General features: G+C 49.8%; 2 protein-coding genes across 11 annotated transcripts in view; both read left to right on the top strand.

The window, feature by feature from the left end:
* The window catches only part of UBR5 (ubiquitin protein ligase E3 component n-recognin 5), a 168,082-nt gene extending 159,988 nt beyond the window's left edge, over positions 1-8,094 (top strand). For 7 of the 10 annotated variants that reach the window (XM_073590088.1, XM_073590087.1, XM_073590084.1 and 4 more), the window contains 3 exons: positions 91-259; positions 1,067-1,152; positions 7,730-8,094. In XM_073590088.1, coding sequence (XP_073446189.1) covers positions 91-259; positions 1,067-1,152; positions 7,730-7,942 — 468 coding nt within the window. In that variant the 3' untranslated portion in view covers positions 7,943-8,094. The remainder of the gene's footprint in view (positions 1-90; positions 260-1,066; positions 1,153-7,729) is intronic. The other 3 variants (XM_073590091.1, XM_073590090.1, XM_073590089.1) reach the window with 1 other exon arrangement.
* Positions 8,095-10,018: 1,924 nt separating this feature from the next.
* LOC141101211 (uncharacterized) lies at positions 10,019-21,745 on the top strand. Its single transcript, XM_073590081.1, has 2 exons — positions 10,019-13,399; positions 13,494-21,745. Exons 1-2 carry the CDS (start codon positions 12,700-12,702, stop codon positions 15,281-15,283), a joined length of 2,490 nt encoding a protein of 829 aa, XP_073446182.1. The 5' UTR covers positions 10,019-12,699; the 3' UTR covers positions 15,284-21,745.
* The last annotated feature ends 347 nt before the right edge of the window (positions 21,746-22,092 follow it).

The raw sequence follows: 22,092 nt of genomic DNA, 5'->3' as shown, positions 1-22,092 counted from the left end.
CTGAAATTATGTACCTTACATTTTACTGCTGTTGGGTGCACAGTGTGTTTGGGGGGGTCTCGATATAGTTCTAACGTATGTATCTTGCAGGCCATGAGGAAAGGCTTACTGGATGTGCTTCCAAAGTCTGCGCTGGAAGACTTAACAGCCGAGGATTTCCGGCTGCTTGTGAACGGCTGTGGAGAAGTCAATGTTCAGATGCTGATCAGTTTCACATCATTCAATGATGAATCAGGTAACAGGGCTGGATACGTACCAGGTATGCCTGTAGCAAAAATAAATGCATGTAGAATTAGAGTTGATGTGTCGATTATTTACGTATTGCAATAAGTCAGAGAAGCTGTTGTGAACCTGGAAAATCCTACAATGTGAGACTTGATAGTGGAAGAAAACAAATCCTTTACTCACGATACATTATTTACGGTACAACTTATTCTGGAGGGAAAATGCTAGATTACGCCCTTACTAATGTAGTGGGAGGTTTGATAATTTTCCGGTTTGTGTAATCGCTGTACAATAGTAGAACGGTCAAAGGGAAAAAATCCTGAACAACTCTGAGAAGACATTCTCCCGATTAGCTGTTCCCACCAGTGGTTGCTTTGTGCGTTTAAAGGGAATCTGTCACCCCTTTTTTGAGATATCATATAATGATATTCAATTGTGTGTCACATAAGGATTCTCTTAGTACTTTTGCTTCCCCCTGACCCCGCACCTTTCATGCATAAATACCTTTTTTATATCGGTTCAGATGTATTTATGCATGAAAGGTGCGGGGTCAGAGGGAAGCAAAAGTACTAAGAGAATCCTTATGTGACACACAATTGAATGATATCATTATATAATATCTCAAAAAAGGGGTGACAGATTCCCTTTAATACTCAGCCACATATTTTGCTGCGATTGATGGATCCGGAGATCCCAGTCTGTGGTGACCATATGCCCTTAATGGCCCAGATAATAAACTGAATACAAACGTTTAATTTACTGTAATGATGAATTTGATCTATGGTTTTCTTAAAAATTACCTTGTAATACATGTGATGGGGTTTTTTTTTTGTCTTTGCAGGAGAAAATGCTGAAAAGCTATTGCAATTCAAACGCTGGTTCTGGTCCATAGTGGAAAAGATGAGCATGACCGAGAGACAAGATTTAGTAAGTGAACGTATCCATCTTTGTCTCATTAACCTGCCTTAGTTCATCACCTATAATATCATGGCTGAATCTTGTGAAGCGGATCTGTCATCAAACTTCACAGTACAGTTAACATAAATCATCAAACAGATCTCTAAACCTGACAAAACTGGTGTATTTACTTTGAAAATCTATATTAGAATAGCAGTATAATCCAGAGCCTTTTACTAATCCCTCTATAGGATGAAATGACTTGAGTTCCAAGTGCAATTTAGTCTTTCCACCCACCCAACTTGACAGCTGCAGCTTGTGATATCTCTGCAGCAAGGAGGAGGGAACCTGAGGAGAGTTGTCAATCAGGCTAGGTCACCTGTCGCAAGGAAAAAATGCTTTCTCTGCAGGTTGTGTTATGCTGGTTGTCACTGCTCCATATATACAGAGCAGCTGCTGTAATTGCATGCGCCCCCTTCCACCACCCCACCAATGCAGAGCCAGTGCCGGGAGCGCTGTCAGCGCTGACAACCCCATTACTGAACCTGAAACTCTGCCGGGTGGGGAATAAAGTTAACTTTCTCCCCACAACATTTGACAACGTGAAGGTGGCAACCATCATGATGATGCTAATTTAAAGGATTGTACTGCCATTTTGACATGGATTTGCACTTACACCAGACTCATCCGGTCTAATGTATCTATTCAATCATGGTGTACTGAGAAATCTGGTGATAGATTCTTTTACCCTGATATTCCAGGTTTCCAGCACAAAGTTATAAAGATTAATGTAAAACATGGCTATTTCTCTATCGCCTCATTGGGGGACGCAGAGACCATGGGTGTATGCTGCTGCCACTAGGAGGCTGACACTATGCAAATAAGAAAGTTAGCTCCTCCTCCGCAGTATACACCTCACCGACAGGAAGTAAGATATCCAGTTTAGCTTAGTGTCAGTAGGAGGTGGACACGGGTCTTTCATAGAGCCATATCTACCTCGGTGTGCGTCGTTTCTTTTCAGATCTTTCGGAGGGATACAGAGTGAATAGTCACATCTGTAGTCCCACAAGAGACTGTGAGTACGGCGTGTACTGCCACCCCGTATCCTCACAGCTCTCCGATGCAGGACCAACAGCCTTCTCAGGCGGCCGCCAGCACGGGTTCGTGTCAGCGATCCAGATGGTCCTCGTCTCCCGTCTCCCACCCACTCGCCTACCAGAGCCTGTCGGTTTGGATGAGGCGCGGACATACTTCTACTAGGACGTTCAAGGTACCTTTTTTCCAACAGGTTTTCCATGGAACGGTCCGAGAACAGGGTAAGTATAGGGCCCCAGTCGCATCCTCCATCAGCAGCTTCAGACATCCTTCAGGAGCGGTCGCCGTGGCGGTGCTGCGAGGCCTCCACGACCGTCCCGCGCTTCCAGACTGCCGCCGCATGTGCCCCACAGCCCATTTTTCTTCATCTCGGCCAGGCTTCAGACAGCAGCGTTCGGGCTGCGATACCTCCGCGCCACCCCTTGCTGACAGGCGGCCGCCGCACTTAATTTAGGCCCCGGCTTCAGTTTGGGCCTAGTCCAGCGTCGCGGCCACGCCCCCTCCTTCATTCTCAGGCGGCTTTTCCTCTCGCCCGTTCTAAGCCCGCCCACCGCCTCCCCTCCTGCTCCCAGGCGCCCTGAGGCGGCGATCAGCCCACCATTGTCAGCGGGCAGTGTTGGGCCTAGTCCAGCGTCGCGGCCACGCCCCCTCCTTCATTCTCAGGCGGCTTTTCCTCCCACCCGTTCTAAGCCCGCCCACCGCCTCCCCTCCTGCTCCCAGGCGCCCTGAGGCGGCGATCAGCCCACCATTGTCAGCGGGCAGAGTCATGTTCAGCGTCGGCGGTTAGCTCCGCCCATCCTATCAGGAAAAGCGCGCTTCCTTCTCGTGCTTCTCAGGCGGCCGCTATTTTCTCTCCTGTCAACCAGACACTGTCAGCCGGACACTGCACTCTGCTGCGACCCTGCAAATCCAGACGAGCTGTGCAGCATCGCGTACTGGGGTTATCCACAGGACAACAGACCGTGAGTAGTTCTGCTTCGGCAGACTGACACCCTCCTCCCTGTCCCCCAATCTTCCGGCATTCCTTCAGTGACTGTCCCTCATTATGTGTACAACTAAGCCTGATCATGCTCGCTCCCACGGGCACTTTAGTTCAAGTTCTTTGCATGTTCTTCTGCAAACGCAAACTTCGCTCAGGTCAGTCCATTCCCCAGTCAGTGGTGGTTCTTGATAAGTTGCCCCTGGATACTTCAGTATCCACTAGGTTGCAAGAGGCTCCATCTGAGCCAGCCAGCATGAGTCGCAAAAGACCCAGGCAAGTTCTCCGGCCGGAATCCTCCCCTCGTCCCATCTCGCCACATAGTCCGTCCCAGCAGTCTTCTTCCCGTGCCTCCTCACCTGAGTCAGGCGAAGCGTTCTCGGACGCGCCATCCGAAGACATTTTAGAGCTGGATTCGGACCATGACGCGGACATGAAGGTTACGGTTCAGAACCTCATTGCAGCGTTTAACCACTCCTTCGAAATGACAGACTCCCCTGCGAAATCCTCAGATCAGGAGGTTTCGTTCAAACGGGCACTCTGAGTTTGACAAGCGTCTTACCAGGGAAAGAGTAAATCCGACCAGGCACTTTCAATGAGGGAAGCGCCTCGGCGTACGGTATCCATTTTCTCAAGAGCTCACCGACCACGTCGGCTTCCCCCGCTGTTGACGCTCCCGTGTCCAGCATATCTAACAACACGGTCCTCCCGATTTCAGTTGTGGCATCTCTGAAAGATTCTAACGACAGGATCATAGAATCTTTAGCAAAGTCAGCATTCGAAGCGGCTGCGACGGTGCTAAGTCCTGCCTTCGCTTCCACTTGGGTAGCAAAGGCCATAGCTACCTGGGCGGAGAATTTCCGCCAGGGCATTCTGGATAGGGCCCAACCAGAGCGATTGGCTGAGCTAGCCAACCAGATCTCCCATGCAGGGGATTATTTGGTCTCAGCCTCCTTGGATGCCGCATCTTGCGCAGCTCAAGCGTCTAGCAACGTTGTTGCAATCCGGCGTATAATTTGGCTCAAGGCTTGGCAGGCGGATTTGTCTTCAAAAAAGTCCCTTACCAATCTGCCTTTTCAGGGAGCGCATCTTTTCAGATCCCAGCTGGTCCAGATTATTAAAGACTCCACTGGAGGTACAAGCTCTCTTCTCCCTCAGTCCATCCTCGTAGACCTCCTCCAAGGCGTCAGTTTAGCTTTCGGTCTTTCCACCGCTTCGTGACGGCAGAAGCCTTGTCCAACCAACAAAGCCGCAAGCACGCCAGGATAGGAAGAAGGTCTCCTTTAAGCCCACTCCCTCCTGGCGGTCTCACTCCTCTCAGGGCAGATCCTCCAGATCCAGAACTGGATGGTCCACATCAGCATGACTATCACGACACCTGCCTTAGTTCCGGGTTTTTTTGCATCCATCGCCTCCCTCCTCAGTTCCGGGGTGATCGTCCGCGTTCTCGAGTCAGAACCGTTTCACAGGGTTTTATTCAAGCCTGTTTGTGGTTAAAAAAAAAAAAAAAAGAGGCGGCGCGGTCCGGCCCATCCTGGACCTCAAGTTACTGAACAGGAGGGTCCGCCTACGACATTTCAGGATGGAGTCTCTTCGTTCAGTAATCGCTTCCATAGAAGCGCCGGAATTCATGGGCTCAATAGACATTCAACATGCCTATCTGCATGTGCCCATCCTTTTTGGGCATCAGAAATTCCTGCACTTCGTGTTTCACCAGGACCTCTACCAGTTTGTCGCCCTGCCGTTCGGTCTCACCATCACACTCAGAGTATTTACAAGGATCATGGCGGCGTTGATCGCCTTGTTGAGGATCAGAGGTCTGGTCCTCTTTCCGTACCTCGACGACATTCTAATCAAAGTTCCGCTTGTTCACCAGACTCGCAAGGTCTACCCTCTACACCCTGTCCAATTTAGGGTGGCTTGTCGACAAACGATGTCCTGCTTGTTCCGACACTACGTCTTGTGTTTCTAGGCCTATTATTCGACACCCGTCGATCCGGGGTTTTTCTTCCACTAGAGAAAATGATCTCTGCGGCGAGATGTACGGTCACTGCAGAGCACACGGATTCCATCTTTCCGGTCAGCCATGAAGGTCTTGGGAAAGATGGTGGCAACGGCCGAAGCGGTTCCCTTTACCCATTTCTCTCAAGACCGCTTCAACAAGCCTTCCTGTCTCGGTAGAACAGGTCTGTCCTTTCCCTGGATCGGCCAATTCACCTTTTGCTCTGTGTCAAACAATCCCTCAATTGGTGGCTGACGTCACCTCTCTCTCTTTCTCTGGGCAGGTCATTGTGACAACGGACGCCAGTCCTTTGGGCTGGGGTGCAGTGTTTCGCAATCACGCTGTTCAGCGTCGGTGGTCGACTCAATACACAAGTCTGTCTATCAATGTCCTCAAGATACGGACGATTTATCTGTCTCTCGTTCTCTGGGAAATGCTCAGGAGTCTGCACTCCGTATTCAGACAAACTATGCCACAGCGGGGGCATATGTCAGTCTCCAAGGGGGGACACGAAATTCCTCAGCTCTAGCGGAAGTGCCCAAGATTGTACACTGGGCAGATATATCAGTCCCAGTAATTCTGCGGTGCACATTCCCGGCGTGCTCAACTGGGCCGCCGTTTTTCTCGGCCGCGAGGTCTCGCAGCGGGAGAATGGTCCTTACATCCGGACGTCTTTCATCAGCTTTCCCGTCATTTGGGGACTCCGGAGGTAGATCGCCTAAACAGCAAAGTCCCACAGTTCGTATCCAGGGCCCGAGATTCTCTTGCAGCGGGCGCAGATGCTCTGACCATTCCCTGGTCTCAGTTCGAGCTCCCTTACCCTTTCCCTCCCCTTCCTCTTCTTCCCAAGTTGTTGAAAAAAAAATCAAGGCGGTAGGGGTTCCAGTCATTGTCATCGCTCCGGGTTGGCCCAGAAGTTTTTGGTTCACGGACGTCGTCAACCTGCTCGCGGACGCCCCCTGGAAGCTTCCAGACAGAGCAGATCTGCTTTCTCAGGGTCCGATTTGCCACCCTAATTCTCAGCCGCTCTATTTAACGGCATGGCTGTTGAGGCCGCGGTTCTGAAACGTTCTGGTTCTTCGGATCGGGTTTTTCACACCATGATCCGGGCTAGGAAGCCTTCGTATTCCAAAATTTATTATCGTACGGGGACGGCTTATTTCACTTGGTGCGAGGCCAATAACATTCCGCCCATGTCCTTTTTCATTCCCTTCTGTCCTGGCGTTCCTCCAGACAGGCCTTGATGCAGGCTTTGCCCTCAGTTTTTTGAAAGGTCAAGTTTCGGCGTTTTCCATTCTGTTCCAGAAGACATAGGCCTCCCATCCGCAGGTCAAGACCTTCCTTCAGTGGTGGCTCATGCGGCACCTCCATACCGTGTTCCTGTAGATCCATGGGATCTTAATCTGGTTCTCGAGGTTCTGCAAGGTCCACCTTTCCAACCTCTCAGGGAAGTTTCTCTATCCCTTCTCTTCTGGAAGGTAGCATTCCTGGTGGCCATCACCTCCATCCGGTGCGTGTCGGAATTGGCGGCCCTTTCTTGTCGCTCCCCTTTCTTGGTACCCCACTAGGATAAGGTGGTCCTGCGGCCTCCGCCCTCTTTCCTTCCTAAGGTGGTGTCCACTTTCCACCTGTATGAGGATATTGTTCTCCTGTCCTTTTGTCCGGGTCCAACTCATCCTCTTGAACGTTACTTGAACAAGCTAGACCTGGTCAGTGTGATGAAAGTCGACCTTGTTAGGACGACTCCCTTGCGGAAGACAGACTCCCTCTTCGTCATTCCAGATAACGCGCGGAAAGGTCAGCCGGCCTTCAAGGCTGCTATTGCTCGCTGGATCAGATCGGCAATTTTGGAAGCCTACCGGGTCAAGCATCGAGTGGTCCCTCCTGGAATTAGAGCTCACTCTACCCGGGCAGTGTGTGCCTCCTAGGCGGTGCATCACACAGCTTCTGCTCGGCAGCTTTGCAAAGCTGCAACCTGGTCATCTCTTCACACGTGTGTGAAATTTTCCAGGGTCCACACCTATGCTTCGGCGGATGCCAGCCTAGGAAAAAGGATCCTGCAGGCAGCGGTGGTGAGTCCGCTTGCCTGATTGATATTTGTTTTCCCTCCCCAGGGACTGCTTTGGGACGTCCCATGGTCTGTGTCCCCCAATGAGGCGATAGAGAAAACAGGATTTTTGGGTTGCTTACCGTAAAATCTGTTTCTCGGAGCCTTCATTGGGGGACACAGCACCCTCCCATGTTTTACAACTCCTGCTATTTGCTATGTGTCTTATGGTTACAGTTGAGTTGTCTGTTTATTCTCTATTCTGTTGTTTCTCCTACTGCTTTCTCACTAACTGGATATCTTCCTGTCGGTGAGGTGTATACTGCGGAGGAGGAGCTAACTTTCTTATTTGCATAGTGTCAGCCTCCTAGTGGCAGCAGCATACACCCATGGTCTCTGTGTCCCCCAATGAAGGCTCCGAGAAACAGGATTTTTGGGTTGCTTACCGTAAAATCTGTTATCTAATGGTTTGTTCTGTCGCTAGGTATATTTCTGGACGTCAAGCCCATCTTTACCCGCAAGTGAGGAAGGATTTCAGCCCATGCCATCCATCACTATCCGCCCGCCAGACGACCAGCACCTGCCAACAGCGAACACGTGCATCTCCCGCCTCTACGTCCCCCTTTACTCCTCCAAACAGATTCTCAAACAGAAGTTGTTACTTGCTATTAAAACCAAGAACTTTGGTTTTGTGTAGAATTAATAAAGTGTGCTCCTCTGTAATATACCTAGCAACGAAGAAAAAATTGGGTTTTGTAGATCTTTTTCCATTTGTCAATCCAAAACAAGATATGAAGGTTAATGCTGTCATACTCCCTGGTGGTCTATCAAGGACTTTTTTTTTTTTTTCTGTGGGTGCTCCCGTCACGGGCACTATGACCAGTGGGGTGAAGGCACAGACACAAGCTTGACATTACCCCTAGCTCGTTCAGAAAAACGGTTTAGCTAGGCTGTGCCCATCCCAAGGAACCGGACAGCAAAACAATGATTACACTGTGACGTATAGTGAGAAGACCAGGGTAACATAATTGACTATTCACTTACTGCCTTTGTGAAAACTGCTTCATGGCTGTCTCTTGGAAGGAGCAAGTAAGCAATTGCAATGTAAAAAATGAAATTCTGACCCTTTTTTTTTTTTTTTTTTTTTTTTTTTTGTTTTTTTGTTTTTTTGTTTGCTCCCATGCTATTTAATTTGTAGTTTGGCTACTGTGATGTACATGATGTATATTAAACTTGTAAAAGTGATATCCAGATATGATATATCGATCTTATGTTGCACTATTTTGTTTTGAAGTGTCACCTGCCTACAACTTGGCCTGACCAAGGCTCTCTCCATAGACTGGAACAGTTGTTAACCATGGGCTCTGATCATTTGCATGTACAAATCCAGCTGTCATTTTATGTTATATGCACTCAAAAAAAAAATTTTTTTTTTTTGTTTTGGTCACTCACTTTACTATGCTTTGTCAATTCCTAAGCAAATGGGGGGGGGGGGGGGGGAGAATATAACTCGACGCAAATGTCTACTGTTTTTACTTTAAATGGAAGCGTTTAGTAAAAAATCAAACAAAACAAACTGAAAAACTATAGTCTGTCTTAGCGTTATTTTCTAATTTTAAGGTTTACTACTGTTAGTTTGCATTTATCGTGGGACTGATTGGGGGGGTCACATGCTGATACAGCACTTCCCACAATCCCGCTGAGATGTGCAAGGTTGGCGGGCAGGATCATGCATGTGTCCCTGGCTGACTTCTCACAATCTGTCAATCACCTGCTGCTGGGAGAAGCCGAACAAATCTTCTGTTTTCTCTGAAGCGCTGGGAGTGTTACAGAAAGACTGTAAAGGGAATGTGCTGTGATTTTTTTTTTTATTATGATTTATATCAATTTTTAATACAAAATTAAATGTTTTAATCTATTTCCCCCCCCCCCCCCCCCCCCCCCCCTTGAGCCACTGGGGACTGTTATTTTACTTTTTTTTTTTTTTAATAAACCTTACCACCGCAAACTACAAATCCCACTCCATCACCGCTCTGTTTTTAGAGTGAACGGTGACTTATCGGTGGTGACCAGCAGCCTGACATTGTACTACCTTCTGGCTACTGCATGGTTTTCACCACTGGAGGAGTCACTGCTACAGCACTGCTCTAAGTGGCAAGCACAAGAAGAATGCAGAAGTGACTTTCTCCAGGTATGAGAGCAGTGCGGTACCAACCTGCAGAGCTGCACTCACCGCTACTGTTGGCCAGCAGTGTTCAGAGCACAGCAGTGTAATCATCTCACTCTGCTGTGTCAGCGTAAAGCCTTAGGCTGGTTTCACATTAGCGCTTTTTAAGCGCACGCACGGCCGGGGGTAGCTCCGCCCCCGAGCCGGCTCTCTGCCTGGCGTGCCCGCCCCTTGCTTGTAGCGCCGCCTCCTAGCGGACAGCGGCGCCTGCGATCGGCGCACCCTATCTTTAGCATAGGGTGCACAGGCCGTACACTAGTTGCGCTTTGACCTGCGCTGCGCACTTTTGACGGTGCGCCGTGCGTGCCAAAATCGAACTTTTCGGATCTTGGCACGCACGGCGCACCGTCAAAAGTGCGCAGCGCAGGTCAAAGCGCAACTAGCGCACGGCCTGCGCACCCTATGCTAAAGATGGGGTGCGCCGATCGCAGGCGCCGCTGTCCGCTAGGAGGCGGCGCTACAAGCAAGGGGTGGGCACGCCGGGCAGAGAGCCGGCTCGGGGGCGGAGCTACCCCCGGCCGTGCGTGCGCTTAAAAAGCGCTAATGTGAAACCAGCCTAATTCAGATGTCTGAGGCTGTACACTGACAAAGCAAAGACTCTTGTGTAATGCCCATCATGGGGAATACAGCCTGCTGAGCGGTGTACCTAATGCCCAGCATGGGGGGGGTGGAATACAGCCTGCTGAGCAGCGTACCTAATGCCCATCATGGTGGTGGGGGAGAAAGTGGCACATTCTCTGTAATGGATGGCTGGGGATGCCAAATAACGGCTTCTCTGGTGTATGCCTGAGGAGGATGCATATTCAAGGAATAGTTCAGCAATACTGGGGGTTGGTACACAAAACATACTAGAGTCCACAAACTTCATTAGGCTTTAAAGATGTTCTCATAAATACACTTTCATTGCCTTAGGAGTTTTGTTACCAGCAACAGAACAAGAATTGTATTATACCACTGCGGATGCCTGTGCTGTGATGACCAAGCAGAACTGGCATTAGCCACCTGCCAAGCAGGCAGCTGTAGCCATTCCCTGCAGTAATGGTTCTAAGCCACACAGGGTTCTGTAGAGATGATCGTCAAAAGCTGGCGATACAATAAAGTGATTTTTGTGTACTCGCCATAAAATCCTTTTCTCCGAGCCAATCATTGGGGGACACAGAGACCGTGGTGTCATGCTGCTGGCCACTAGGAGGACACTAAGTAAACCAGAAAAAAGTTAGCTCCTCCCCTGCAGTATACACTCTCTCGCTGGCTGAGATTCTCCATTTCGGTGAAAAAAAGCAGTAGGAGCATAAACAATATCAACGAATAAGAATGCTACAGTGAGCCAATAGGCTAAAAAGCGTGGGTGCTGGGTCCCCCAATGATTGGCTCGGAGAAAAGGATTCTACGGTGAGTAAATCCCTATTTCTCCTACGCCTCACTGGGGGACACAGACCGTGGGCCGTCCTAAAGCAGTCCCTGGGTGGGGAGCATACATATGCTAATACCCCATGTACCACTGAGTGAACACCGTGGTACTGCCGACTGCAGGCAGCGTCTGCCGAGAGCTGCATCCGCAGAAGCCTGAGAATGAATTAGGCAATGTTTGTAAAGGTACGCAAGCTGGACTAAGTCGCAGCCTTGCGGAGAGGCCTGAGAATGAATTTGGTAACTTTTTGTAAAAGTATGCAGACTGGACGAATTCGCAGCCTTGCAGACCTGTTCTGCCGAGGCCTGGTGCCGAAAGCTCGAAGAGGCGCTCACTGACCGGGTAGAGCGCGCCTTAATCCCCGCTGGGACAGGCGCGTTCCTGACACTGTAGGATACCTGAATCGCCAAGCGAATCTACATGGCTAGACCCTTCCTATGCCCGTCTGGAAGTATGAACAGGGCATCTGACTTGTGGAAAGGAGCCATCCGTGAGATATACCGTCTCCGTGCCCTAACCACATCCAGGGTGTGGAGAGCCTTCTCAATGCGATGGACTGGCGCCGGAACAAAAGGAAGGCAAAACAATTTCCCCGTTGAGATGGCAAGAGGAGAGGACCTTGTCCATGAAGGACGGGAACGTCCTGAGAACTATCTTTTTACCCTTTGCCACGACAGCACCCACTGGAGGTATCGGATCCGCCCCATTTGGAACAGGAAACCCTACAGGAAAGATAAAAGCGGGCGGTCTGCCTTTCCTCAGTTTTGGTTTCCTGTTCCAAACGGAGCCACGATATCCTTCAGGAAGGATTACCTGGGCCAGGCGTGCCGCCTGTGCAGTCTCCATGGGAACGGCAGGGGCTGCGGTCCGGAGGCAGCGTCGGGGGAGATTCCGCTAGACGGCTCCCCCCTCGTCTGGTGAACGAAGGGTGATGACGGGGTCCGGGGAGGGCCGCCCCGTCTCACCCAGGAGAGCGCCGGTAGGCACCGGGACGCACCGCTACTGGGAGCGGTAAGAGCGCCAGTGGCGCAGAAGAAAAAAAAAAAGGAAGAGATCTTTTTTAAAAAATGAAAGCGCCAGTGGCGGTGCATGGAGAGCGGGGGCCGGCCGGCCGGCGCACAGTCTCCTGACCCCCCGGAAGTAATGGTTGAACTTCCGGGGCGGGATGGCTGAGAGCGCGTCGGGGCATGCGCGCGGTGATCCCAGGGAGGAGGAGCAACTTCCGGGGGGACGACAGGAAGAGAAAAAAAAAAAGTATTTAAACAGCGGCGCAGCTGAGCAACGATGCAGCAATGTCGTCCCCAACGGAAGCACACGCTCCAGCGGGGGATTCTGCAGGAGGTAGCTCCACCAGGGACCGCAACACCGGCCGCAGGAATGAAGCAGGAGACTCAAGGCCTAGGACGTCTCAGCCATCTGATCCGGTAATATAAGGCTTCACTGGGTGAGTGTGCAAAGTATATACTCTGCCTACTAAGCTGACCTCTCCCCCCCCCCCCCCCCCGCCTTTGGTGTCCCCTTCTAGACCAAGAAAAAGGATAAATCCAAGCATAAAGAATGTGCGTTATGCTCTGAACCTCTCCCTGACTCCTACCCTAAGAAGCTCTGTAAGCAATGCACCAGGGAGACGAAGCAGGGGGCCGCATTGTCGACAAAGGACATTAGAGCTATAATCAGGGAGGAGATACAGGCTATTAACTGCGCCAAAACTCCCTCAGAGACTGGCAGCAAAAAGCAGTTAACCCTCAGCTCAGAGTCAGAAGAAGAAGGGGGGTTATTCTCTGACTCCTCACTCACATCCTCATCATCATCAGATATGGAGGGACGGTCATGTTTCCCCCTAGATAGTGTGGACAACCTAGTCAAATCGGTGAGAAGCACTATGGGGTGTGAGGAACCAAGGGGTGCCCAAACCGCACAAGACATAATGTTTGCGGGATTGGCGGAAAAGAAAAGGAGAGCGTTCCCGGTAATACCGGCAATTAAGGCCCTAATAAAAAGGGAATGGGAAAAACATGACCAAAGAAGTTTTCTCCCATCAGCCTCAAAAAGAAAGTATCCATTTAGCGATGAGCTATTAAAATGGACCAAAGTGCCAAAAGTGGATGCCGTTATATCCTCTACCTCGAGACAATCGGCTATTCCAGTAGAGGACGCAGGCTTGTTGGCAGACCCGTTAGACCGCAAGGCAGAATCATCGTTGAAGAGATCTTGGGAATCTACCACGGGTATTTTTAAGCCAGCGGTAGCCAGCACATGCACCACTAGATCTATGCTCGTGTGGTTGGATCAGCTGGATCAACAAATCGAGCAAAAGGTGTCCAGAGAGAAATTACGGGCCGCTATCCCATTAATTAGAGGGGCAGCTGCCTTTATGGCTGATGCGTCGGCGGACACTCTACGGCTGGCAGCAAGATCAGCAGCTCTGGTGAACAACGCCAGAAGGGCGTTGTGGATGAAGAGCTGGAAGGGGGATGCGCAATCAAAGGCTAAGATTTGTGCAACCCCGTGTGAGGGTGAGTTTCTCTTCGGGAAATCCCTAGACGAGATACTCGCCAAAGCAAAGGAGAGGAAGAAGGCTTTCCCTGACTCTTCTATCCCTTTCTATAGGAGAACCTTTAAGAGGCGACCGTTTGGAAGAAGGAGGCAAACGGAAAGACCAAATAGATGGGCCGCAAAAGAAGAGAAACAAAAGGGTACCATGTTCAGGGGCCGAAGGGAAAATAGAAATTAAAAAATCAGACCCACCTGTAGGGGGTAGATTACGGTTCTTTTATCCAAAATGGGAACAAATATCCTCAAACCCATGGATTTTGAGTATTATTAAAGAAGGAATGAAAATAGAATTCCTTCAAAACCCTTATGATTTCTTTATCCTAACCCGCCTTAACTCTATGGCCCAACAAAAGGCCCTCGAAGAAGAAATTCGGAGCCTACTATGCAAGGGGGTTTTAGTAGAGGTCCCAGAGGGACAGGAAGGTAGAGGCTTCTACTCTCCCTTATTTTTAATTTCCAAACCAGACGGTACGTTTAGAACAATTATTAATTTAAGGAAGCTTAATACGTTTATAAAAAATTATAAGTTTAAGATGGAATCAATCAGATCCACCATAAAGCTTCTCTTTCCAAATTGTGTGATGGCGGGAATTGACTTAAAAGATGCTTACTATCATCTTCCTATCCATAATAGATACCAAAAATATCTAAGGGTCGCAGTGGTGTTTGATGGCAAGGTCCGTCATTTTCAATACACAGCCATGCCTTTCGGCCTCTCAACAGCGCCAAGAATCTTCACCAAGGTGATGGCAGAGGTGATGGCCTATGTTCGTCAAAAAGATACTTTAATCGTACCTTACTTAGACGACTTCCTAATAATCAGGAACTCAGATACCCAATGTACCGAAAGAGTGGCTGATGCAATCTCATCTTTGCAGGACCTAGGCTGGATCATCAATATACAGAAGGCCAGGCTCGTTCCGCAACCCCTCCAGATGTTTTTGGGGTTCCAATTGAACTCCATAACCCAGAAATGTCTACTTCCTCAGGTAAAGATTGCACTAACAAAAGAGAAAGTAGAGGCAGCCATAGATAGACCACGCATGTCTCTGAGAGGGGCAATGTCGCTATTGGGGTCACTAGATTCCTGTGCCCCTGCAGTCCGGTGGGCCCATTATCATGTCCGCACACTTCAGCATCAGATCCTCCAGGAGGAGAGGCGACATGGTGGTCACCTCGAGAGCAAGATAACTCTAACGCAGGAGGTCTTGACTTCTCTGGAATGGTGGTTAGATGATGACCATCTATCCTCAGGAGTCCCATGGGTCATAGTACCATCTGGTATCCTAACCACCGACGCTAGCCCCCAAGGCTGGGGAGCCCATATGGGGAATAGCTTTTGTCAAGGAAGATGGAATAGAGAGGAAAGAGAATACTCGTCTAATTTAAAAGAACTGACCGCAGTATACTATGCTCTACATCATTTCCTTCCACAGCTCCAACAGAAACATGTCAGGATCCTGTCGGACAACACCACCACAGTGGCCTACATAAACAGACAAGGAGGTACTCGATCAGAGACTCTGATGTCTTCTGCGACAAGAATCTTAGACTTAGCCGAAAGCAATTTGTTGTCCCTCTCAGCTCTTCATATCAGAGGAGAGGACAACCAAGAAGCAGATTTCTTAAGCCGACACACACTTCGACAAGGGGAGTGGTGCCTCAATCACCAAATCTTCCAGAACATAGTAGCTCTATGGGGGCATCCTCAAGTGGACCTCTTCGCCACAAGGGAAAACAGACAAAGACCTTTGCTTCCCTGTCTCCAGCAGATCACCCAGACATACTGGATGCCCTCCAGGCCTCATGGAAATTCAAGCTGGCATACGCCTTCCCTCCATTGATTCTCCTGCCACAAGTGATTCGGAAAATCAGAGAGGGAAAGGCGAGAGTAATCCTGATAGCACCTTTCTGGCCCAAGAGACCGTGTTTTCGTGGCTACGAATTATGTCAGTGACAGATCCTTGGGTTCTCCCCTCAAACCACAACCTACTCTCCCAAGGCCCTTTCTTCCACCCTCAAGTGGACAACTTACACTTGACGGCGTGGAACTTGAAAGGCACCTATTAAGATCAAGAGGGTTTTCGCAATCATTAATTACTACCCTCCTGCAGAGCAGGAAGCAGTCCACAACCCAAATTTATAAAAGAATATGGAAGAAATTCCTACAGTTTCATACAGCATCTCATACAGCAGAAGTCCCGATAGTTCCTATCTTAGAGTTCCTACAAAAAGGGAAGGAATTTGGCTTGTCAGTAAACACACTGAAAGTGCAGGTGTCTGCGTTGGGGGCGCTGTATGGCCATAATATAGCAGGGAATAAGTGGATATCATGATTCATTACGGCATGTGAAAGAATAACTCCGGTTCACATACCCTCAATCCATACATGGGACTTAAACTTGGTGTTAGACGCCCTGACAGAAGAACCTTTTGAACCGATAGATACGATATCCCTTAAATATTTATCATTTAAGACGGCCCTCTTGGTAGCACTGACATCCGCTAGGGGAGAGGGTGATATCCAGGCCCTGTCCATAGATCCACCCTTTTTGCGGGTATATCGGGATAGATTAATATTAAAGCCAGACCCCTCATACCTGCCTAAGGTATCAACAAAGTACCATAGATCTCAGGAGATACTCCTCCCAACCTTTTTTGAAGATCCCTCCACTCCGGAAGAGCAGAAATTCCACACTTTAGGACAGTTCTTCTGACGTCCAAAGTATATTGAAAGGTCCGAGAGCTGGAGGCAGTGTAGGGCTCTCTTCATTTCTTTTCAGGGCTGTAAAAAAGGGTATGGAGTCACAAAGAGTACCATTTCCCGATGGATCAGGGATGCCATTCGTTTAGCCTACTCGGCAAAAAATGAAGAACCTCCGGGAAACATCAGAGCACATTCCACCAGAGCAATGGCGGCTTCCTGGGCGGAGAGGGGAGACGTTCCAATTGAAACCATATGTAAGGCGGCAATTTGGTCATCCCCTTCTACCTTCTATAGACACTATAGACTTGACCTTTCGTCTACTTCTGACCTAAGCTTTGGCAGGACTGTCCTTGGCACGGTGGTCCCACCCAGGTGATGGTCTCTGGAATCTCTCCAGTGGGTGCTGTCGTGGCGAAGGGTAAAAAGCCGGATTACTTACCGGTAATGCTCTTTTAATGAGTCCACGACAGCACCCGCTCACTTCCCTCCCTGCTAGAAATATCATTATTAAAAGTATATCTGCTAAAGTTGGATAAGTAAAGTTATAAGTACAAGACATTGCCTAATCCTTGGCGGTCCTCCTGGTACTCTGAAATGCAAAACTGAGGAGGAAAGGCGGACCGCCCCCTTTTATCTTTCCTGTAGGGTTTCCTGTTCCAAATGGGGCGGATCCGATACCTCCAGTGGGTGCTGTCGTGGACTCATTAAAAGAGCATTACCGGTAAGTAATCCGGCTTTTCCTGATGAAAATTCAGAAACGGAGAACGTCAGGAAAGGGCTGCCAATTCCGAAACTGGTCTGATTGACGTAGTTGCCACTAGAGAGACCACCTTCCAAGAGAGGACGGTCAGTGACACGTCCTGCAGCAGTTCGAAAAGGAACCTCCTGAAAGGCCCCGAGAACCGGGTTAAGGCACCATGAGTCAAATGGTCTACTATAAGGAGACGCCACATGGGAAACTCCCTGAATGAATGTCTTGAGCTGAAGCTTGGTGGCAATTTGTGTTGGAAAAGCACTGACAAGGCTGAAATTTTGTTGTTGAGTGAGCTAAGCGCTAGGCCTGATATTAATCCGAATTGAAGGAATTCCAATATGGCCAGAATGGAAAATATCGGAGGTGATCGACCATGAACCTTGCACCACAAAAAAAAAAATATGAAAGTCGCCAGGAGACGTTGGCGACTAGTTGTATTAGTTCTGCATACCATGCTCGGCGCGGCCAGTCTGGTGCGACTGAGATCACTGGCACTACCTTCGCTCTGATCCTCTTGATGACCCTCGGAAACGAGGGAAGAGGGGGGAGATGTACGGGAACCGGAGCTATGGCGGAACTAGAGCGTCCGCGCCGATGGCGCAAGGATCGCACAATGAACCAAGGAACCTTGGTTAGTGTTGAGGCCATGAGATCCACATCCGGAGTCCTCCAATGATGACAAATCTGCTGAAAGAGTTCCGGATGAAGAGAACACCTTCCCGAGGCAATGCCTTGGTGACCGAGAAAATCTATCTTCTAATTTTCCAAGCCTGGGATGTGGCTTGCTGAGATGGGCGAATGGTTGGTCTCGGCCCTATGGAAGATGAAACTCACTTCGTGCATGGCCAATCTGCCCCGAAAACCTTCCTGACGGTTGATATACGCTACAGCCGTGGCGTTGTTGGATTGAGACCTGATGGGGAGACCTGCGAAGAGATGGTGGAAACTCCTTAGAGCTAATCTGATTGTTCTTATCTCCCAACGTTAATGGGGAGACGTGACTCTCGGGTTGACCAATGACCTTGTGCCGTGAGGTGACTAGGGACCGCACCCTAACTGAGACTTGCGTCGGAGGTTACCACCAACCATCTTACTGTGGGTAAAGACCTCCCTTGATTCAGGGAGGACCTCGGTGTCTACTGCCTGAGGGCTTGCCTGTCCCGCAGGGACGGAGGAATCTGACGGTCCAGGGAGAACGGGTTCTCGTCCCAAGCTAACAGCAAAGCATGTTGTAAGGGACGGAGGTGGAACTGTGCAAATGGAACTGCTTCCATCGCTGCCACCATCCTTCCGAGAACTGTCATGCTGAAACGAATGGAGAGAGAAACTGGTCGAGAAAGAGGCCGCTCTGCTTGTTGTAAGGCTTGGGTCTCTCCTGGAGGGAGAGTGGTGAATCCATGGTAAGTGTGAGCCGGTCCTGGGAGAGACTCTTCACAGTCTATCTTCCGCCCTAGGCAGGAAAGAGTATTTACTGTTATCCACAAATTCCTTGCAGACTGGAAGGGACGGACCCTTGATGAGCAGGTCGTCCAGATACGGTAACAGTACCACTCCCCGAGGGTGAAGAATGGGCATGACAGCTGCCATGACCTTGGTAAAGACCCTGGGAGCGGTGGCGAGTCTGAAGGGCAAGGCCACAAACTGGAAGTGTTCCTCGTGAGTTGCAAAACGCAGGAATTACTGGAGGGATAGGTAGATCGGAATGTGAAGGCAAGCATTCTTGACGTTGATGGATGCTAGGAACTGTCCCTTTTCCATGGAAGCGACAACTGATCGGAGAGTTTCCATTTCGAATCGCTGTACCGTGACAAGGTGATTAACAATTGAGATCTAGAGATGGGTCGCATGGACCCGTCCTCTTTTAGAACCACAAAAGAAGGACTGATTAAAATCTCCTGAACCCTTCGTGAAGGGGGACCGGAATGATGACTCCGTCCCTTAGAAGAGCCTGAACAGCCCGAAGGGAAGTTTTTGTCTTTCTCTTGGAGGAAGAGGAAAGGAAAACTCAAGTTGGAGGGGGGAAGAAATTGTATATTATATCCGAAGAATACCAGCTTCCTGACCCATTTGTCATCATTAGGTAGATCTATGAGATCTGGCTCCCCTAGATCCAGAAGCCCTAGGCCTGGGTTTCCAAGAACTGTTAGATCTGTATGAGATCTGGGAGCCTCTGTCTCCGCGCAGGAACAGACCTGATCTGAAAGAGAAGGTAGAGGAAGACCAACTGGAATTGTAGAAATGAGCTGGTCCAGTCTCTCTCCAAAAAGATGACCCGCTTGAAAAGGGGGGAGAAGTCAACAAACTTTTAGATGTGGCATCCACCCACCAGCCACGGAGCCCTGGGGCTCTTCTAATGGAGATCACATTAGCGGCAGTATGAGCCACGCAATTGGCGGCCTGAAAAGAAGCGTCTACTACAAAGTTTGCTGCGTGAATCATCTGGCTGGCGACAGAGGTTGTCTCTGGAGGAAGATTGGTTCCCTGGAAGGCAGTAATCAGGACTTCTGCCCAAGCGGCCATGCCTTAGTGGCCTAAACTGCGGTGAAGGATGGACCAAATGCCGCTCCTGAAGCTTCCAAAAAATTGAACGGGCAAGGTAGTCAATTTGATGATCGGAGGGGTTTCTGACCGAGGAACCCTCAGAAACATATAGGAGCGTTGTGGAAGCAAGACGCGGTACAGGAGGGTCCACCGGAGGGATCTGTAATCGATCCTTCATTAGGTCTGGATCAAAAGGGTATTTAGCCAGAGTAAACTTTTGTCCAGTGAAACACTTATGGCTGATCCCTATGATACTGAACGGCTGGTAAATAACCAGTGCACACGCTCTTTCCTTAAATGAGGAGTGCTGGAGTGGGAATATTTTCCTCATTCAACCTCAGAATTCTGTTGACTGATTCTATAAGAGAATCAAGCGACTCTTGATCAGTTGGTGGATTCTGAGGGGCTGACGTGACAGATACAAAATCAGAGTTATGCTCGCTGTGAACCTCAGGAGAGGGCGAGCAAGAGACAGGAGTTGCTGAGGCGCAAATGCGACTAGGGGACGAGCCATGAGCCCGCTTTGGCAGAGACAGTCCTCCTGGAGGGGGAATATAGCCTGGTCATAGGCTCCACCGACCGTGACGGGCGCAGCCCACTCGGGGGTACCAGACGCAGGAGGCCCTTCAGCAGCGGCTGCGAGGGATGTTGGAGCGCAGGTCGTGGCGCAGGCCGGGTCATGGTCCGTGCATAACGGATTAGCTTGAGCACTGGAGAGACATGCTTGCTGTGGTAAGGCTGACTTGCAGGTAGTACACACACGGTAGAAAAGAACAGTGTACTTCTTAGCGGCCCGTTTAGCCTCCTGTGAGTGAGGCATAGCGCTCCAGAAAGGGTTAACGGCAGAGTCTGACTGCAGCTGTAGGGAATATGCTGGGAAGGGGTTAAGCTTTAATCTGAGGGCAGATGCAGCTTACCCACGGTCCTGTGTTATGTCCCCCGGGAGGAAAACGGTGGCCCTGTGGTGTCACCCGGAATTCGGCTGCTCCTGAAAGGGTTAACTGCAGCACAGGTAACAGACATGTCCCCCGAGATTAGAATTGCGCAGCTAGTTTGGAATGAGAGGCGCCAAGAGGAGGGGGCGGTGACGATGACGGGGGCGGTGACGATGGCGCGGGCGGCGCTATTCAAATTGCGGCTTAGTAGGCCGGAAAAGCCGGGGACTAAATTTTCGGCCTACCCGCGGTAAGCGCCGGGCGGGGGGACCGCGGCAGGGCGCCAGTGTACTGACGCTAAGTCAGCGCTTCTCCCGGGGACAAGGACCCGACCCCATACCTCCACTCCTGTGCTCAGTCAGGTCGTCGCTGCCCAGGGTCTTTCAGTCTCATCCTCCAGGCGATGTAGCAGAGCTGGAGGGGGTTTTACAGGGGGGGGTATTGCTCAATCGATCTACCCTCTGGGTAGGGGGACGGAGAGCTCTGGGGCTGATTCCGGGCATCCGAAAAGCGCTGTTCAGGTCTGCTCCATGTACTCCTGTGCTACGTCCTGTTGCGCTTGCCCTCGTATCCGTGGAGTACCGACCATAAGGGAACCATCGTCAGAGGAATCGGCCCCATTCGTTGCAGGAAAGTGTACGTGAAGGGTTACTCCATGTGCTTGCCTGCTAATGGTTCGGGGGAGAGCCGGCCGTAGAATGGAACCGTTGCCCCCTTCACTCCGTTAATTAAAAAATAAAAATTTACAGAAAAATCAAAAATAAAAAAAACAGTGGGGTCTGAAACCAGACCCAAGTGCCTCCTACAGACACTAAGTAAGAACTGGAGAATCTCAGCCAGCCAGAGGGTGTATACTGCAGGGGAGGAGCTAACTTTTTTTTCTGGTTTACTTAGTGTCCTCCTAGTGGCCAGCAGCATAACACCCACTGTCTCTGTGTCCCCCAATGAGGCATAGGAGAAATATTTTTGCACATTTTTCTTTAACCCCAATGCATAGACAACCCCTTTTAATGTCTCCAGGCACACTACACAATTGGGTGCATTGTCGGGATTTTCTTGATTGGGACTGCAAGTATGCAGTCACATTCCAACTGGACTCGTGTGGGCTTGCTCAATGCAAATAAAATGGGTGCGGCCGGACACGTCTAGTTGGAATGTTGTCGAAAGTATACAAATCGCATTCTTGTAGTCAGGTACCCGCTTGTTCACGATCCCGGAGAATCCTGACAGTACGCAGTGTGCAGATTTCTGAGTCTGCAGTCACATAGTGCGATGGATGAGATGACTAGAAAGTCTATAAACTATGTGCATGCTTGATAAGATGTAAGTTTTTTTGAGCAATTAAATTTTTCCTCTAACATGCCACTCATTTTGACTAGTCTTTCTGTTCATCAGCGTTCTGCCTGCATCATAGGTGTGGGAACAACTTCCTAGCACTCATTTCTCCTGCTATTGTCCAATGACTTGCCTATCCTGAACTGAAGGGCTGCAGTCAAGGTCCATAATGTATATGTATACTGTTTTGGCAGCAGAGAAACCAATACAAGCCACCAAAGGCAGTTCTAAAGCAAGATCATGTGTGTGAGTAGGATCTAAGATGCATAAGCCACGAGCAGCCATTAAACAAGGTACGGCTCCGTACAATGCCAATATTAAGCCCCTGCCAGAGAAGATAACAGCTGATCGGTGGAGATGATCAAATGGCGAACATGCTGG

This window comes from Dendrobates tinctorius, unplaced genomic scaffold (genome assembly GCF_039654945.1).
Source record: "Dendrobates tinctorius isolate UK_male_01 unplaced genomic scaffold, ASM3965494v1 ptg000116l, whole genome shotgun sequence".
NCBI classification, from domain to species: domain Eukaryota; kingdom Metazoa; phylum Chordata; class Amphibia; order Anura; family Dendrobatidae; genus Dendrobates; species Dendrobates tinctorius.
This window is presented reverse-complemented; position numbering and strand designations above follow the sequence as displayed.

Bases quoted from the DNA above. Each gene is read 5' to 3' on its own strand.
- LOC141101211 (XM_073590081.1), top strand. From the start codon at position 12,700: ATGGAGGGACGGTCATGTTTCCCCCTAGATAGTGTGGACAACCTAGTC. The intron at 13,400-13,493 runs GTGAGTTTCTCT...CCCTTTCTATAG, and splicing joins TTGTGCAACCCCGTGTGAGG to GAGAACCTTTAAGAGGCGAC.